We start from the raw sequence: 17,686 nt of genomic DNA, 5'->3' as shown, positions 1-17,686 counted from the left end.
GGACAACAGTACAGCCTATCTTATTGGCACCAGAGGACAACAGTACAGCCTATCGTATTGGCACCAGAGGACAACAGTACAGCCTATCGTATTGGCACCAGAGGACAACAGTACAGCCTATCGTATTGGCACCAGAGGACAACAGTACAGCCTATCTTATTGGCAGCAGCGGAGAGCATCGGCCATATCCCCGGTGAATGTGCACTGCGCATATTCACTCGTTATCATTGTTGGGTCAGGGGCCACTTGGACAATCATTTCTTCCTCCAGTTTAGATGATGTCATATTGTATTTGCGTCTCTCCTCCTCGTAGGCCGATTATATGGACAACGTGGTTTTTATTGGTCTGTTTGTCAGTGGCAGCAGAGTAGGCTACCCTGTCATTTGCCGTATTAAAAAAAGATTCTGCTAATGTCTCCAGTCATATAAAGTGTAGTAGAATTGCATTCAATGTGTTTATAAAAGGCCATTTTTTCCCCGTGCAAAGAAGAAACGTATCTGATATAGCCGAGTCCTACGATATAGACACCCAGCCATGCATTGAAACGTCTTTTTAGTGAACAGTGATTGAGTTATAGTATTAGCCTAAATTATGCCTATCTAATCTACTCATCACATTATGAATAGTAGGCTATCTCACATACAGTAAGTCTACAAATGCGATGATGCACGGAATGCTTTATTATAAAGGTGCATTTTTATGGTGAAAATTAGCTTTCCCCAAACTTGAAACTCACGCGCCGCCAGGTTGTAAAAGCGGATTAAATGTGCTTAATTTGAAGAACTGAGCAATAAATACAGCAGCTGGGATCCTCTTTTAAATAGTGGCCAGTCAAAACTCACATGGCAATTGCGCAATGACTGGGCTTATAAGAACACGTTTCACTTAGCTCTGTGGACTATGGGCTCTCTAACCTTGTTCCAGGGGTCCTGGCCTATGTTTTATTTGGCCACTTTAGTTTTGATACAAACCTTATCAAATCATATAGGACTATGGGCTACATGAGGTGTGCCACTACGATTTGAAAAGTCGCAAAAAAAAAAGGCATGTGCTGTTTCCTGCCTTACTGCACATGCTGGGCATCATTCACAAGTGATAATATTGACACCCACTGTTCTTCATTTAATCTTGTCTTTACATTTACTAAATAATATATGTGTGACATTAGTTCTGATTTAGAATGGACCATTATCATGCACCTGTCGGAACAGGGGTAAAAAATACATGTCATCTATGCACTTAAATAGGGTAGGGTAGGTTAGGGTAGGGTAGGTTAGGGTAGGAAAGGGTAGGGTAGGGTAGGGTAGGGTAGGGTAGGGTAGGGTAGGGTTAGGGTAGGAAAGGGTAGGGTAGGGTAGGGTAGGGGTAGGGTAGGGTAGGGTAGGGTAGGGTAGGGTAGGGTAGGGTAGGATAGGATAGGGTAGGGTAGGGTAGGGTAGAGTAGGGTAGGGTAGGGTAGTGTAGGGTAGGGTAGGGTAGGATAGGGTAGGGTAGGGTAGAGAAGGGTAGGGTAGGGTAGGAAAGGGTAGGGTGGGGTAGGGTAGGGTAGGGGTAGAGTAGGGTAGGGTAGGGTAGGGTAGTGTAGGGTAGGGTAGGGTAGGGTAGGGTAGAGAAGGGTAGGGGTAGGGGTAGGGTAGGGTAGGAAAGGGTAGGGTAGAGTAGGGTAGGGTAGGGTAGGGTAGGGTAGGAAAGGGTAGGGTAGAGTAGGGTAGGGTAGGGTAGGAAAGGGTAGGGTAGAGTAGGGTAGGGTAGGGTAGGGTATGTGGAGCAGAGAGGGGCTATGTGGAGCAGAGGAGGGGCTATGTGGAGCAGAGGAGGGGCTATGTGGAGCAGAGGAGGGGCTATGTGGGACAGAGGAGGGGCTATGTGGGACAGAGGAGGGGCTATGTGGGACAGAGGAGGGGCTATGTAGAGCAGAGGAGGGGCTATGTGGAGCAGAGGAGGGGCTATGTGGAGCAGAGGAGGAGCTATGTGGAGCAGAGGAGGGGGGCAGAGGAGGGGCTATGTGGAGCAGAGGAGGGGCTATGTGGGACAGAGGAGGGGCTATGTGGGACAGAGGAGGGGCTATGTGGGACAGAGGAGGGGTTGTGTGGTAGTGGGCGGGGCATCTCACCTTGCCGTATTTCTGTGCGTAGGAGCCTGTCAGCAGAGAGTGGAACACTATGATGGTCTCATCCAAATCCCAGACAAACACCCTCTGGAGAGAGAGAGACGGGGGGGAGAAGGGGGAGAGAGAGAGGGGGCGAGAGAGAGGGGGGATAGAGAGAGAGAGAGAGAGACAGAGAGAGAGTGAGAGAGAGAGAGAGAGAGAGAGAGAGAGAGAGAGAGGGGGATAGAGAGAGAGACAGAGAGAAGGGGAGAGAGAGGGGGAGGGGGGAGAGAGAGAGAGAAGGGGGGGAGAGAGGGAGGGGGGAGAGATAAAGATGGGCGAGCATCTGATGACAATGCTAATAATTATCTGTGTGTGTTTGCATACCTGTCTGTGTGTGTGTGTGTGTTTGCATACCTGTCTGTGTGTGTGTGTGTGTTTGCATACCTGTCTGTGTGTGTGTGTGTGTTTGCATACCTGTCTGTGTGTGTGTGTGTGTGTGTGCATGGGTGTGTGCGTTTGCGTACCTGCGTATGTGTGCGTGTGTGTGTTTGTGAGTCTGTGGGTACCTCCAGGTCACTGTCGGGGGGCGGAGAGGGGTTGTTCTTGCGGCCCCTCCCCCTGGCTTTAGCTCCTCCCCCACTCCGACAGCCGTGATCATCCAGCTCCTTTATGGGCGTCGAGGGGCTCTGCACTGTGTCAAAGTCCCCTGCACACACACACCAAAGGCAAAGGGTCACAATGTGTTCAGACAGGAGTCAGATCTCTGTAAAAACTGACTGAATCTTTATCCAGTAAAAGTACAAATTATTGACACCAAAATATATTAAGACCTAAACTACACTACAAGGTTAAAAGTATTTATTTATTTATATTTTTATAAGTGCATTTTAGATTAATAGTGAAGACATCAAAACTATGAAATAACACACATGGAATCATGTAGCAATCAAAAAAGTGTTAAACAAATCAAAATATATTTTATATTTGAGATTCTTCAAAGTAGCCACCCTTTGCCTTGATGACAGCTTTGCACACTCTTGGCACACACACACAAAAGTATGTGCACACTACTTCAAATGAGTGAATTTGGCTATTTCAGCCACACCTGTTGCTGACAGGTGTATAAAATCGAGCACACAGCCATGCAATCTCCATAGACAAACATTGGCAGTAGAATGGCCTTACGGAAGAGCTCAGTGACTTTCAACGTGGCACCGTCATAGGATGCCACCTTTCCAACAAGTCAGTTTGTCAAATTACCTGCCCTGCTAGAGCTGCCCCGGTCAACTGTAAGTGCTGTTATTGTGAAGTGGAAACATCTAGGAGCAACAACGGCTCAGCCGCGAAGTGGTAGGCCACACAAGCTCACAGAACGGGACCGCCGAGTGCTGAAGCACGTAGCGCATACAAATCATCTGTCCTCGGTTGCAACACTCACTACCAAGTTCCAAACTGCCTCTGGAAGCAACGTCAGCACAATGACTGTTTGTCGGGAGCTTCATGAAATGGGTTTCCATGGCCAAGGTCACCATGCGCAATGCCAAGCGTCGGCTGGAGTGGTGTAAAGCTCGCCGCCATTGGCCTCCGGAGCAGTGGAAACGCATTCTCTGGAGTGAGGAATCACGCTTCACCATTTGGCAGTCTGACGGGCGAATCTAGGTTTGGCGGATGCCAGGAGAACGCTACCTGCCCGAATGCATAGTGCCAACTGTAAAGTTTGGTGGAGGAGGAATAATGGTCTGGGACTGTTTTTCATGGTTCAGGCCTAGGCCCCTTAGTTCCAGTGAAGGGAAATCTTAACGCTACAGCATTCAATGACATTCTAGACGATTCTGTGCTTCCAACTTTGTGGCAACAGTTTGGGGAAGGCCCTTTCCTGTTTCAGCATGACAGTGCCCCCCGTTCACAAAGCGAGGTCCATACAGAAATGGTTTGTCGAGATCGGTGTGGAAGAACTTGACTGGCCTGCACAGAGCCCTGACCTCAACCCCATATTAATTCCCATGATTTTGAAATGAGATTATGTCCACATAATTTTGGCCATGTATCGTATGTATAAACGTCCCAATACTATCTTTTAATAGACTCACTCTGTAATATGTTCTGTAATATGCTCCGAGCCCCTCTCTCTCTCCCCACCTCTACCTGGTCGCGCTGCTGATCCAGTTTCTGCCTGCGGCTATGGAACCCTGACCTGTTCACCGGACGCGCTACCTTGTCTCTCTCTCTCTCTCTCTCTCTCTCTCTCTCTCTCTCTCTCTCTCTCTCTCTCTCTCTCTCTCTCTCTCTCTCTCTCTCTCTCTCTCTCTCTCTCTCTCTCTCTCTCTCTCTCTTCTCTCTCTCTCTCTCTCTCTCTCTCTCTCTTCTCTCTCTCTCTCTCTCTCTCTCTCTCTCTCTCTCTCTCTCTCTTCTCTCTCTCTCTCTCTCTCTCTCTCTCTCTCTCTCTCCCTCTCTCTCTCTCTCTCTCTCTCTCTCTCTCTCTCTCTCTCTCTCTCTCTCTCTCTTCTCTCTCTCTCTCTCTCTCTCTCTCTCTCTCTCTCTCTCTCTCTCTCTCTCTCTCTCTCTCTCAAGTTAAGGCTAATGTAAATAGAGGATGACGCCCCATGCGGAGTCAGGTAACCACGGTTACAGCTCTCCTCTCTCACAGTTCCTTCTTGTAGTTTCATCATGGCTGAAGAACTTCATTTTCACTCCACACACACACACACACACTAACACACGATTGTACACACACACACACGCATACATACACTACTGTTTGTAACTCCATAAGTGTGCGGTGATTGGCTGGGACGTACCTGGGTGGAGCTCAGCGGCCTGTACCGTCATTATGGGGTTGGAGTCTTGCAGCTGATAGGCCGACGAGGAGCCGGTTCCGTCCATGCTATTGGACGTCATGTAGGTTCCGTAGGTGGAGGCGGAGTAATACTGGGCGTACTGGTTTTGGCCAAACGTTGTGTACGACGGATAGTCCTGTAAACAACAAAACAAACAAACAGACTTAGTAAACATCTACACAATATAACAACCTCAGCAATACAGTCACTGCAGCCAACAAAGAGAGAGGGAGAGAGAGAGAGAGACAGAGGGAGAGAGAGAGAGAGAGAGAGAGAGAGAGAGAGAGAGAGAGAGAGAGAGAGAGAGAGAGAGAGAGAGAGAGAGAGAGAGAGAGAGAGAGAGAGAGAGAGGGAGAGAGAGAGAGAGAGAGAGAGAGAGAAGAGAGAGAGAGAGAGAGAGAGAGAGAGAGAGAGAGAGAGAGAGAGAGAGAGAGAGAGAGAGAGAGAGAGAGAGAGAGAGAGAGAGAGAGAGAGAGAGAGAGAGAGAGAGAGAGAGAGAGAGAGAGAGAGAGAGAGAGAGAGAGAGAGAGAGAGAGAGAGAGAAAGACTGACAGGGAGAGAGCGAGAGAAAGAAAGAGAGAGCGAAAGACTGATGTATATTTCAAATTTGAAATATACATCATGGGATAAAATTCCCACCAACATTTTTCACCTGGAATTTTGGAAAAATATTCCAGGTGTGCACAGAAATGCTCCAAACCTAGCCATCAGTAACACAATTCTAACAAACAGAAAATCTCTTCCCATAATTAATACACTAATTATTGGCAAAACGAAATTAAATTTAAATCACAAACTTCAATGTTTACTAAATATTCTAAACAGAGATATCAAATGAGCACAACACCTCATCAAAATGAAAGATTTGAAACAAAGGAAGACAGACTCAGTGACCATAGCCTGGCCATAGAGACAGGACGCTAAATAAAACATGGAGGGTCAGAGAAGAGAGACTTTGTGGGTCTGTACTTCCTGCTCCACATCAGAGGTATTTACAGTGAGGGAAAAAAAGTATTTGATCCCCTGCTGATTTTGTACGTTTGCCCACTGACAAAGAAATGATCAGTCTATGATTTTAATGGTAGGTTTATTTGAACAGTGAGAGACAGAATAACAACAACAAAATCCAGAAAAACGCATGTCAAAAATTGATTTGCATTTTAATGAGGGAAATAAGTATTTGACCCCTCTGCAAAACATGACTTAGTACTTGGTGGCAAAACCCTTGTTTGGCAATCACAGAGGTCAGACGTTTCTTGTAGTTGGCCACCAGGTTTGCACACATCTCAGGAGGGATTTTGTCCCACTCCTCTTTGCTGATCTTCTCCAAGTCATTAAGGTTTCGAGGCTGACGTTTGGCAACTCAAACCTTCAGCTCCCTCCACAGATTTTCTATGGGATTAAGGTCTGGAGACTGGCTAGGCCACTCCAGGACCTTAATGTGCTTCTTCTTGAGCCACTCCTTTGTTGCCTTGGCCGTGTGTTTTGGGTCATTGTCATGCTGGAATACCCATCCACGACCCATTTTCAATGCCCTGGCTGAGGGAAGGAGGTTCTCACCCAAGATTTGACGGTACATGGCCATCGTCCCTTTGATGCGGTGAAGTTGTCCTGTCCCCTTAGTAGAAAAACACCCCCAAAGCATAATGTTTCCACCTCCATGTTTGACGGTGGGGATGGTGTTCTTGGGGTCATAGGCAGCATTCCTCCTCCTCCAAACACGGCGAGTTGAGTTGATGCCAAAGAGCTCCATTTTGGTCTCATCTGACCACAACACTTTCACCCAGTTCTCCTCTGAATCATTCAGATGATCATTGGCAAACTTCAGACGGGCATGTATATGTGCTTTCTTGAGCAGGGGGACCTTGCGGGCGCTGCAGGATTTCAGTCCTTCACGGCGTAGTGTGTTACCAATTGTTGTCTTGGTGACTATGGTCCCAGCTGCCTTGAGATCATTGACAAGATCCTCCCGTGTAGTTCTGGGCTGATTCTGGGCTGATTACTCACCGTTCTCATGATCATTGCAACTCCACGAGGTGAGATCTTGCATGGAGCCCCAGGCCGAGGGAGATTGACAGTTCTTTGTGTTTCTTCCATTTGCGAATAATCGCACCGTTGTCACCTTCTCACCAAGCTGCTTGGCGATGGTCTTGTAGCCCATTCCAGCCTTGTGTAGGTCTACAATCTTGTCCCTGACATCCTTGGAGAGCTCTTTGGTCTTGGCCATGGTGGAGAGTTTGGAATCTGATTGATTGATTGCTTCTGTGGACAGGTGTCTTTTATACAGGTAACAAACTGAGATTAGGAGCACTCCCTTTAAGAGTGTGCTCCTAATCTCAGCTCGTTACCTGTATAAAAGACACCTGGGAGCCAGAAATCTTTCTGATTGAGAGGGGGTCAAATACTTATTCCCTCATTAAAATGCAAATCAATTTACCTGGGGTGGCAGGTAGCTTAGTGGGTAAGAGCGTTGTGCCAGTAACCGAAAGGTTGCTGGTTCTAAACCCCAAGCCAACTAGGTGAAAAATCTGTCGATGTGCCCTTGAGCAAGGCACTTAACCCTAATTGCTCTGGATAAGAGCGTCTGCTAAATGACAAAAAAAATCTGTCTCTCACTGTTCAAATAAACCTACCATTAAAATTATTGACTGATCATTTCTTTGTCAGTGGGCAAGCGTACAAAATCAGCAGGGGATCAAATACTTTTTTCCCTCACTGTATCTCATGACATTTTAAGAAATATTGACTTCTAGGAGAAACATTTGAGATAGTGCCCAGCAAACAGGGGACGTCCTGAGGACATTCGGCAACGTTCCTATTAGGTCCCTTAAGGGTTTTGGCACGACGTTGCGTGACGGTCCCAAGAGAACGTTCTCTGGGGGACCATTGTTTAGTTCCCTCTAAAGTTCCCAGACGTCACTGAGGACCATGTCAGGACCTATTTAGGATGTTCTCAGGACTATCATTTTACTGGTCCTTAGGACGTCGCCTCTACCCAAGGTAACGTTCTCTGGGGGACTTTTTTTTATTTATAGTTCCCGGTTTGACCCTGGGACGTTTTTAGGACGTTGTGTCATGGTCCCCTGAAGGTTTCTTGGGATGTTGTGTCATGGTCCCCTGGAGGTTTTTGTCACGTCATGGTCCCAGGTGTCCCAAACCATTATAAGTAAAGTAATGAAATGGGGTTTTAAGGAAGGTTGTACGCTGTTCAGATAAAGTAGTGTAAACTCTATAATCAATTACAATATGATTTACATTTGATATGTTCACTTAGTACTGACTTTTCAATATGACCACCTGGGATTTGAACTCACAACCTCTGGATTAGGGATATGCTGATCTTTCTGCAGAAATTCAGCAGTCCCCTACAAATCCATGACCTACAATAATACATCTCTGCACTTAGCAAAAGAGTCGTTGTAGTTTATCAAAGATTCAAACTACTCTCTACTTAAATTTCATTGATTTATTTCAGCAGTTTGGGTTTGGGGTTTTACAGGATAGTTGTCTAATGTTGGTGGGGCATTAGTATTGTGTTTAAATGTTACTCCTAAAATCAAATCAAATGTTATTCGTCACACGATTCGTAAACGACAGGTTTAGACTAACAGTAAAATGTTTACTTACAGAGAGATAAAATAACAACACAAGGAATAAATACACGATAAGTTGGCTATATACACGAGGTACCAGTACCAGTTAATGTGCAGGGGTACGAGGTAATATGAGGTAGATACAGTATGTCCTGGTCTATTATACTAGAGACAGTAGACCAGGGTTCTTCGGTCCTGGAGGGCCGAAACACCTCTGTTTTTCATCCTCTCTTTCTAATCAGGGGCTAATTCAGACCTGGGACACCAGGTGAGTGCAATTAACTACCAGGTAGAAATAAAAAACAGAAGTGTTTGGGCCCTCCAGGACCGGAATTGAAGAACCCTGCATTAGACCTTGTTCCAGAGTATGTCCTGGTCTATTATATAGAGTATAATATATACTATACTAGAGACAGTAGTTCAGGGTCTGTAGATTTAATTTCTCAATTCTATGCTTCTTTATTTTGTGTATAACTGTTTAATTCATGATGGATTTTTCTTTCTCTGTTGATATTTATTAATACTGCTGCTCAAATATATTGTTCATTTTTTTTTATGTTCCTATACATTGCTTTGTCATTAGTGGCAACCAACCATTCATGTAAAGCATTAATTTAATTTAATTTAATGAGAGAGAGAGAGAGAGAGAGAGAGAGAGAGAGAGAGAGAGAGAGAGAGAGAGAGAGAGAGAGAGAGAGTGTGTGTGTGTTACAGGTCAGTGAGAGCCAGAAATCATCCTTGTTTGTAGGTGACCAAATACTTATTTTCCACCATAATTTGCAAATAAATTCATAAAAAATCCTACAATGTGACTTTCATTTTGTCTGTCATAGTTGACGTGTACCTATGATGAAAATTACAGGCCTCTCTCATCTTTTTAAGTGGGAGAACTTGCACAATTGGTGGCTGACTAAATACTTTTCCCCCCCACTGTACATTGAATGAACTACAGGACAAAATACAAACCCTCCAACCCAAAAAGGCCTGTTGTCACGCCCTGGCTCTGGGGACTATGTTATGTTGAGCCAGGGTGTGTAATTCTATGTTTATTTTTCTATGTTGGCCTGAGTGACTCCCAATCAGAGGCAACGAGTGTCAGCTGGGTGTCTCTGATTGGGAGCCATATTTAACTGTCAGTTTTGCACTTTGTGTTTGTGGTTTCTTGTTCATTTCGGTTTGTGTTAAACCGTAGACGTCACGTTATCGTTTATTGTTTTGATCGTGTGATCAGTAAAATAAAGGATATGTTCACCTTCAACGCTGCGCCTTGGTCCTCTCTCACCGACGATCGTGACAGAAGAAACCACCATAACAGGACCAAGCAGCGTGAAGAAGAGAGAGGATGGACTTGGGAGCAGTTGAGTAAGAGTCTCGACTGGGCCAAGCCAAGAGAAGAGGAGAGAGGTTGGACTTTGGAGCAGTGGGGTGAGAGTCTGGCGAGAATGATGGAGGCCTGGCCCACTGGGGAGGAGAGAACCCCAGAAAATTTTTAGGGGGGGGCTCACGACGTCGGGCCAGCAGGAGACCGCGGCAGAGCGGCCCAGCGGATTGGCAGAGGAGGACGCCAGGTTACGGGAGTCACTGGTCACCAGGGGGAAGGAGGTTGTAGAGGCACGGCGAGAGGTACTGGCGTGTGTTGCCAGTCCGGTCCGGCCTGTTCCTGATCCCCACGTAGGGCCAGTGGTGTGTGTTCCCAGTACGGGCCGGCCTGTTCCTGCCACTCCCACCAAGTCTGTGGTGCGCGTCGCCAGCCCAGTCCGGCTCATCCAAGCTCCCCGCACCAAGTCTGTGATGCGCGTCACCAGCCCTGTCCGGCCCGTTCCTGCTCTCCGCACCAAGTCTGTGGTGCGCGTCGCCAGCCCAGTCCGGCCGATTCCTGCTCCCCACACCAAGTCTGTGGTGCGTGTCACCAGCCCTGTCCGGCCCGTTCCTGCTCTCCGCACCAAGTCTGTGGTGCGCGTCGCCAGCCCAGTCCGGCCCATTCCTGCTCCCCGCACCAAGTCTGTGGTGCGTTTCGTCAGCCCTGTCCGGCCCGTTCCTGCTCTCCGCACCAAGTCTGTGGTGCGCGTCGCCAGCCCAGTCCGGCCCATTCCTGCTCCCCGCACCAAGTCTGTGGTGCGTTTCGTCAGCCCAGTCCGGCTCACTCCTGCTCCCCGCACCAAGTCAGGGGTGTGCGTCGTCAGCCTGGTAAGGCCCGTTCCTCCTCCACGCACCAAGCCAGGGGTGCGCGTCGTCAGTCCAGCACAACCCGTGCCTGGGTCATGTCCGGAGCCAGATCCGCCGCCGAGGCGGAGTGCCCACCCGGTCCCTCCCCTGTTGTGGTTGTTTGGCGCTCCGGAGTCCGCGCCTTTGGGGGGGGGTACTGTCACGCCCTGGCTCTGGGGACTATGTTATGTTGAGCCAGGGTGTGTAAGTCTATGTTTATTTTTCTATGTTGGTCTGAGTGACTCCCAATCAGAGGCAACGAGTGTCAGCTGGGTGTCTCTGATTGGGAGCCATATTTAACTGTCTGTTTTGCACTTTGTGTTTGTGGTTTCTTGTTCATTTCGGTTTGTGTTAAACCGTAGACGTCACGTTATCGTTTATTGTTTTGATCGTGTGATCAGTAAAATAAAGGATATGTTCACCTTCAACGCTGCGCCTTGGTCCTCTCTCACCGACGATCGTGACACCTGTGGTGTTGATGGTATCCTTAATGAAATGATAAAATATACAGGCCACAAATTCCAATTGGCTATACTTAAACTCTTTAACATCATCCTTAGCTCTGGCATCTTCCCCAATATTTGGAACCAAGATCACCCCAATCCACAAAAGTGGAGACAAATTAGACCCCAATAACTACCGTAGAAAATGCATCAACAGTAACCTTGGGAAAATCCTCTGCATTATCATTAACAGCAGACTAGTTCATTTCCTCAGTGAAAACAATGTACTGAGCAAATGTAAAATTGGCTTTTTACCAAATTACCATACCACAGACCACGTATTCACCCTGCACATCCTTGACTCAATTTGGCATGAGGGTCTGCTATACAAATTGATGGAAAGTGGGGTTGGGGGAAAAACATACAACATTATAAAATCCATGTACAACAACAACAAGTGTGCGGTTAAAATTGGCAAAAAACACACACATTTCTTTCCACAGGGCCGTGGGGTGAGACAGGGATGCAGTTTAAGCCCCACCCTCTTCAACATATATATCAACGAATTGGCGAGGGCACTAGAACAGTCTGCAGCACCCGGCCTCACCCTACTAGAATCTGAAGTCAAACGTCTACTGTTTGCTGATGATCTGGTGCTTCTGTCACCAACCAAGGAGGGCCTACAGCAGTACCTAGATCTTCTGCACAGACCTGGGCCCTGACAGTAAATCTCAGTATGACAAAAATAATGGTGTTCCAAAAAAGGTCCAGTTGCCAGGACCACAAATACAAGTTCCATCTAGACACCGTTGCCCTAGAGCACACAAAAAACTATACATACCTCGGCCTAAACATCAGTGCCACAGGTAACTTCCACAAAGCTGTGAACGATCTGAGAGACAAGGCAAGAAGGGCCTTCTATGCCATCAAAAGGAATATAAAATTTGACATACCAATTAGGATCTGGCTAAAAATACTTGAATTAGTTATAGAACCCATTGCCCTTTATGGTTGTGAGGTCTGGGGTCCGCTCACCAACCAAGAATTCACAAAATGGGAGAAACACCAAATTGAGACTCTGCATGCAGAATTCTGCAAAAATATCCTCAGTGTACAACGAAAAACACCAAATAATGCATGCAGAGCAGAATTAGGCCAACACCCGCTAATTATCAAAATCCAGAAAAGAGCTGTTAAATTCTATAACCACTTAAAAGGAAGCGATTCCCAAACCTTCCATAACAAAGCCATCATCTACAGAGAGATGAACCTGGAGAAGAGTCCCCTACGTAAGCTGGTCCTGGGGCTCTGTTCACAAACACAAACAGACCCCACAGAGCCCCAGGACAACAACAACAACACAATTAGACCCAACCAAATCATGAGAAAACAAAAAGAGAATTACTTGACACATTGGAAAGTATTAACAAAAAAAACTGAGCAAACTAGAATGCTATTTGGCCCTAAACAGAGAGTACACAGTGGCAGAATACCTGACCACTGTGACTGACCCAAACTTAAGGAAAGCTTTGACTATGTACAGACTCAGTGAGCATAGCCTTGCTATTGAGAAAGGCCGCCGTAGGCAGACCTGGCTCTCAAGAGAAGACAGGCTATGTGCACACTGCCCACAAAATGAGGTGGAAACTGAGCTGCACTTCCTAACCTCCTGCCAAATGTATGACCATATTAGAGACACATATTTCCCTCAGATTACAGCGATCCACAAAGAATTGGAAAACAAACCCAATGTTGATAAACTCCCATATCTACTGGGTGAAAAACCACAGTGTGCCATCACAGCTGCAAGATTTGTGACCTGTTGCCACAAGAAAAGGGCAACCAGTGAAGAACAAACACCATTGTAAATACAACCCATATTTATGTTTATTTATTTTCCCATTTGTACTTTAACTATTTGCACATCATTACAACACTGTATATAGACATAATATGACATTTGAAATGTCTTTATTCTTTTGGAACTTCTGACTGTAATGTTTACTGTTAATACTTATTGTTTATTTCACTTTTGTTTACTATCTACTTCACTTGCTTTGGCAATGTTAACATACGTTTCCCATGCCAATAAAGCCCTTAAATTGAACTGAAATTAATTGAATTGAGAGAGAGAGACAGAGACAGAGACAGACAGACAGACAGACAGAGAGACAGAGACAGAGACAGAGACAGAGAGATAGATGCTCCCAGATGACAGACTGAAAGAGGCAGAACACATCCTGATCCACACTGGGACAAACAACGTGACGACACACAGGGAAGACGTGGACAAAGCTCTGAGCCACTAACGCTACTAAAGACTTCCCATCAGCCAGAATTACCTTCTCCCCAGACTGGACGTGCCCCAGCAAGTCATCGACACCAACACAGAGGTATCACAGGCCTGTTTCCCTCAGACAAAGGTGCACCTGGTGCATCACTGGGACAATCAGCCTCACTACTTCTACAACAATGTGCACCTCAGCAAGAACGGAGTCAGGCTCTTTGCAAAAGCCCTGAAAGACACTGCCCTGGACTGGACCCTCTCCAATACCCACACAAAGCCCAGAGACTCTAACCAGCACTACATTCCCAGGGCCCCTTCCTCAACATCCAAGGAGCCCCAAGCTACAGAGCGCCCACATCCCCACTGCCCACATCCCCACTGGCCCCAGTCCCCCACACCAGTCATCACTGGCAGAGCACCCAGCCAGCCACAACAGGCAGTACAGCAGAACAGTTCTGCAGCAGTGACTTCCAACAGGGTCCTCAGTACAGCAGAACAGCTCTGCAGCAGTGACCTCCAACAGGGTCCTCAGTACAGTAGAGAATAGCTCTGCAGCAGTGACTTCCAACAGGGTCCTCAGTACAGTAGAGAACAGCTCTGCAGCAGTGACTTCCAACAGGGTCCTCAGTACAGTAGAGAATAGCTCTGCAGCAGTGACTTCCAACAGGGTCCTCAGTACAGTAGAGAACAGCTCTGCAGCAGTGACTTCCAACAGGGTCCTCAGTACAGTAGAGAACAGCTCTGCAGCAGTGACTTCCAACAGGGTCCTCAGTACAGTAGAGAACAGCTCTGCAGCAGTGACTTCCAACAGGGTCCTCAGTACAGTAGAGAACAGCTCTGCAGCAGTGATTTCCAACAGGGTCCTCAGTACAGTAGAGAACAGCTCTGCAGCAGTGACTTCCAACAGGGTCCTCAGTACAGCAGAACAGCTCTGCAGCAGTGACTTCAACAGGGTCCTCAGTACAGCAGAACCAGAGCCAGTGACTCCAACAGGGTCCTCAGTCCAGTAGAACCAGAGCCAGTGACTTCCAACAGGGTCCTCAGTACAGCAGAACCAGAGCCAGATCAGATACCTGTTGGCTGTAATCTGCTCTAAGAAGAAGCACTGAACTAGAAACATACAGCACATCTACCAGATAACGGCGATGATAATAACTGTCATTATTAATGAATGTTTAAACTGTTTAAACTGTTATAACAATGATAAAAATACTGGTCCACAGATCAAGCATTCCACTGTTAAACACATCCTAAAGAAACATTTTGAAACATAGCATCCTTAAATATAAGCAGCTATAACATTCAGGGTTTGTGCTCATCAACCTTTGGTGTGAAAAGCACAAACCCCTGACTTTTTACATAGTATGAACAAATATTGACAATGTTATTCTCCATGAAACATCGAACACCAACTATGTATCCACAAACTGTCCAAACTACTACAGAGAACTGAGTGTACCCTCTATTAAACTCCTCCACGATTAAACATGGCAGGGAATCAGCAGGTTGTAGTTTGGCAGGAAAAACTGACTAGTCATATCAAACGAGTAAAAGAAAAAGGCTAAACACACAATATGGATTCAAATTAAAACTGAAATATTGAGTACCAGTCAGGACATGTATCTGTGTGCCATTTATAACTCCCCCTAGCCAGTCTCCAGATCTCAACCCCATAGAAAATCTTTGGAGGGAGTTGAAAGTCCGTGTTGCCCAGCGACAGCCCCAAATACAGTGGGGAAAAAAAGTATTTAGTCAGCCACCAATTGTGCAAGTTCTCCCACTTAAAAAGATGAGAGAGGCCTGTAATTTTCATCATAGGTAAACGTCAACTATGACAGACAAATTGAGAAGAAAAGAATATCCAGAAAATCACATTTTTTTTACAAATTAATAAAAAATTTAAAGCTGAAATGTCTTGAGTTAGTAAGTATCCAACCCCTTTGTTATGGTAAGCCTAAATAGGTTCAGGAGTAAAAATGTGCTTAACAAGTCACATAATAAGTTGCATGTACTCACCCTGTGTGCAATAATAGTGTTGAACATGATTTTTTAATGACTACCTAATTTCTGTACCCCACACATACAATTGTCTGTAAGGTCCCTCAGTCGAGCAGTGAATTTCAAACACAAATTCAACCACAAAGACCAAGGAGGTTTTCCAATGCCTTGCAAAGAAGGGCAAATATTGGTAGATGGGTAAAAAAAAAAAGCAGACATTGAATATCCCTTTGAGCATGGTAAAGTTATTAATTACACTTTGGATGGTGTATCAATACACTCAGTCACTACAAAGATATAGGCTTCCTTCCTAACTCAGTTGCTGGAGAGGAAGGAAACCATTCCGGGATTTTACCATGAGGCCAATGGTGACTTTAAAACAGTTACAGAGTTTAATGGCTGTGAAAGGAGAAAACTCAGGATGGATCAGCAACATTGTAGTTACTCTAAAATACTAACCTAAATGACAGAGTGAAAAGAAGGAAGCCTGTACAGAATTGTCACGAATTCAGCCGAGGCTGCCCCTCCTCCTTGCTCGGGCAGGCTTCGGTGTTCGTCGTCACCGGAGTACTAGCTGCCACCGATCGATGTTTCTGTGTTACACTAGTCTTGTCTTTATTAATCACACCTGTTACCCATTATGCTTATTTGTGTCCCTATAATTACCTCTGTTTTCCCTCCTGAGTTTGTGCGTGATTGTCCGTTGTTTTACGTTGTTTGGTGAGCTGTTGTACTGCTCTTCCCTGCGTGGAGGGTTTGTTATGGTTGACTTTTGTTTTAGTAAATCCATTCATTTTCTCAGTTCTGTGTCCTGCGCCTGATTCCGTTTTCACCACCTCACCCAGACGTTGACAGAATCACGCACCATCTATGGAGTCAGCAGGCACGTCCGATCCCAGCTCCTCGGTGGAGGAACGCATCCAGCAGCACTCGACCATGCTGCAGGCTTTAGGGTCGGCTATGGATCGAGTGGTGAACACCATGGATCTTTGGGAGAGAAGTGGGTTTCCTACACTTCATCCTCCTCTGATTTCTCCCCCATCAAGACCATCAAACCCTGGATCCAGTGGAATTCGGCTCTCGCTCCCAAGGGAATCCGATGGGACAGCTTCCGGCTCTACCTGGCAACCATCCACCCGGCTCCCTCGGGATACGAGAGCGTGTCCGTTGGGAGATAATCTTCTATTTATAATCATAATTATACGTGGTGAGTAGGACTATTAGGCAACAGATCTTGATGAGGGTTATTTTAAATGATTGGAGCGCCCTTCGTGGTGCTGAAAGGACAGCACCAGGATCGTGCAATGATGTTAAAGAAGTTGAACCAACTTGTGGTGCTGAAGGATAGCTGAAGGATAGCTTAAGGATAGCTGAAGGATAGCTGAAGGATAGCTGAAGGATAGCTGAAGGATAGCTGAAGGATAGCTCTGCCATTCTGTCAGTTCAGGAACAAACAACAATAATTTGCAGTATAGCCTAATAGTGTTTCAGGAAGCATGGGGTGAAATCTCTTCAGATTACCTCAACAAATTGACAACTAGAATGCCAAAGGTCTGCAAGGCTGTAATTGCTGCAAATGGAGGATTATTTGACGAAAGCAAAGTTTGAAGGACACAATTATTATTTCTATTAAAAATCATTATTCCTAACCTTGTCAATGACACCATTTCCTATGCATTTAGCTATATTTCCTATTCAAACTCATTTCATGTATGTTTTCATGGAAAACAAGGACATTTCTAAGTGGCCCCAAACTTTTGAACGGTAGTGTAGATTTAATATGATTTATGAAATCAGTGCGATGTTGATTACACTAACTTACGATTTATTTGTCTCTGTTGAAATAAAACTCTGTATCTCCAAAACTAAAACTACCATTTAACTATTAACGAACATATAATTAGGAAATTTCAGAAGCTATTTTGAATACATTGTATTGGCCAATGAGAGTCATGAAATGTCCAGAGTGCATTGAGGGGAGTTACTGCTTTCAATACATGTTTTAAAAAAGGCAGAAATTGAGTTATGTGGTTACGTTTCATTTTTATTTTTAGGGGGTAGATAAGCTTTAACAGCGCAGATTGATTGTAGATTCCATCAATGTAATTGTCTGCATCATTTCCAATCCCCCATATATTTTTGTAAATATATATATACATGTGTACACATATACAGTGCATTCGGAAAGTATTCAGACACCTTTACTTTTTCCACATTTTGTTATGTTACA

General features: G+C 45.7%; 1 protein-coding gene across 7 annotated transcripts in view; it reads right to left on the bottom strand.

Annotated features, from left to right (window-relative positions):
- eya4 (EYA transcriptional coactivator and phosphatase 4) overlaps positions 1-17,686 on the bottom strand; it is a 162,840-nt gene that overhangs the window by 27,899 nt on the left and 117,255 nt on the right. For all 7 annotated transcript variants that reach the window (XM_045212923.1, XM_045212922.1, XM_045212925.1 and 4 more), the window contains 3 exons: positions 4,892-5,066; positions 2,660-2,799; positions 2,115-2,198 (listed from right to left, as the gene is read on the bottom strand). In XM_045212923.1, the coding sequence (XP_045068858.1) occupies positions 2,115-2,198; positions 2,660-2,799; positions 4,892-5,066 (399 nt within the window). The remainder of the gene's footprint in view (positions 1-2,114; positions 2,199-2,659; positions 2,800-4,891; positions 5,067-17,686) is intronic.

The sequence above is a fragment of the Coregonus clupeaformis genome, unplaced genomic scaffold, assembly GCF_020615455.1.
Source record: "Coregonus clupeaformis isolate EN_2021a unplaced genomic scaffold, ASM2061545v1 scaf0065, whole genome shotgun sequence".
In the NCBI taxonomy this organism is placed as follows: domain Eukaryota; kingdom Metazoa; phylum Chordata; class Actinopteri; order Salmoniformes; family Salmonidae; genus Coregonus; species Coregonus clupeaformis.
This window is presented reverse-complemented; position numbering and strand designations above follow the sequence as displayed.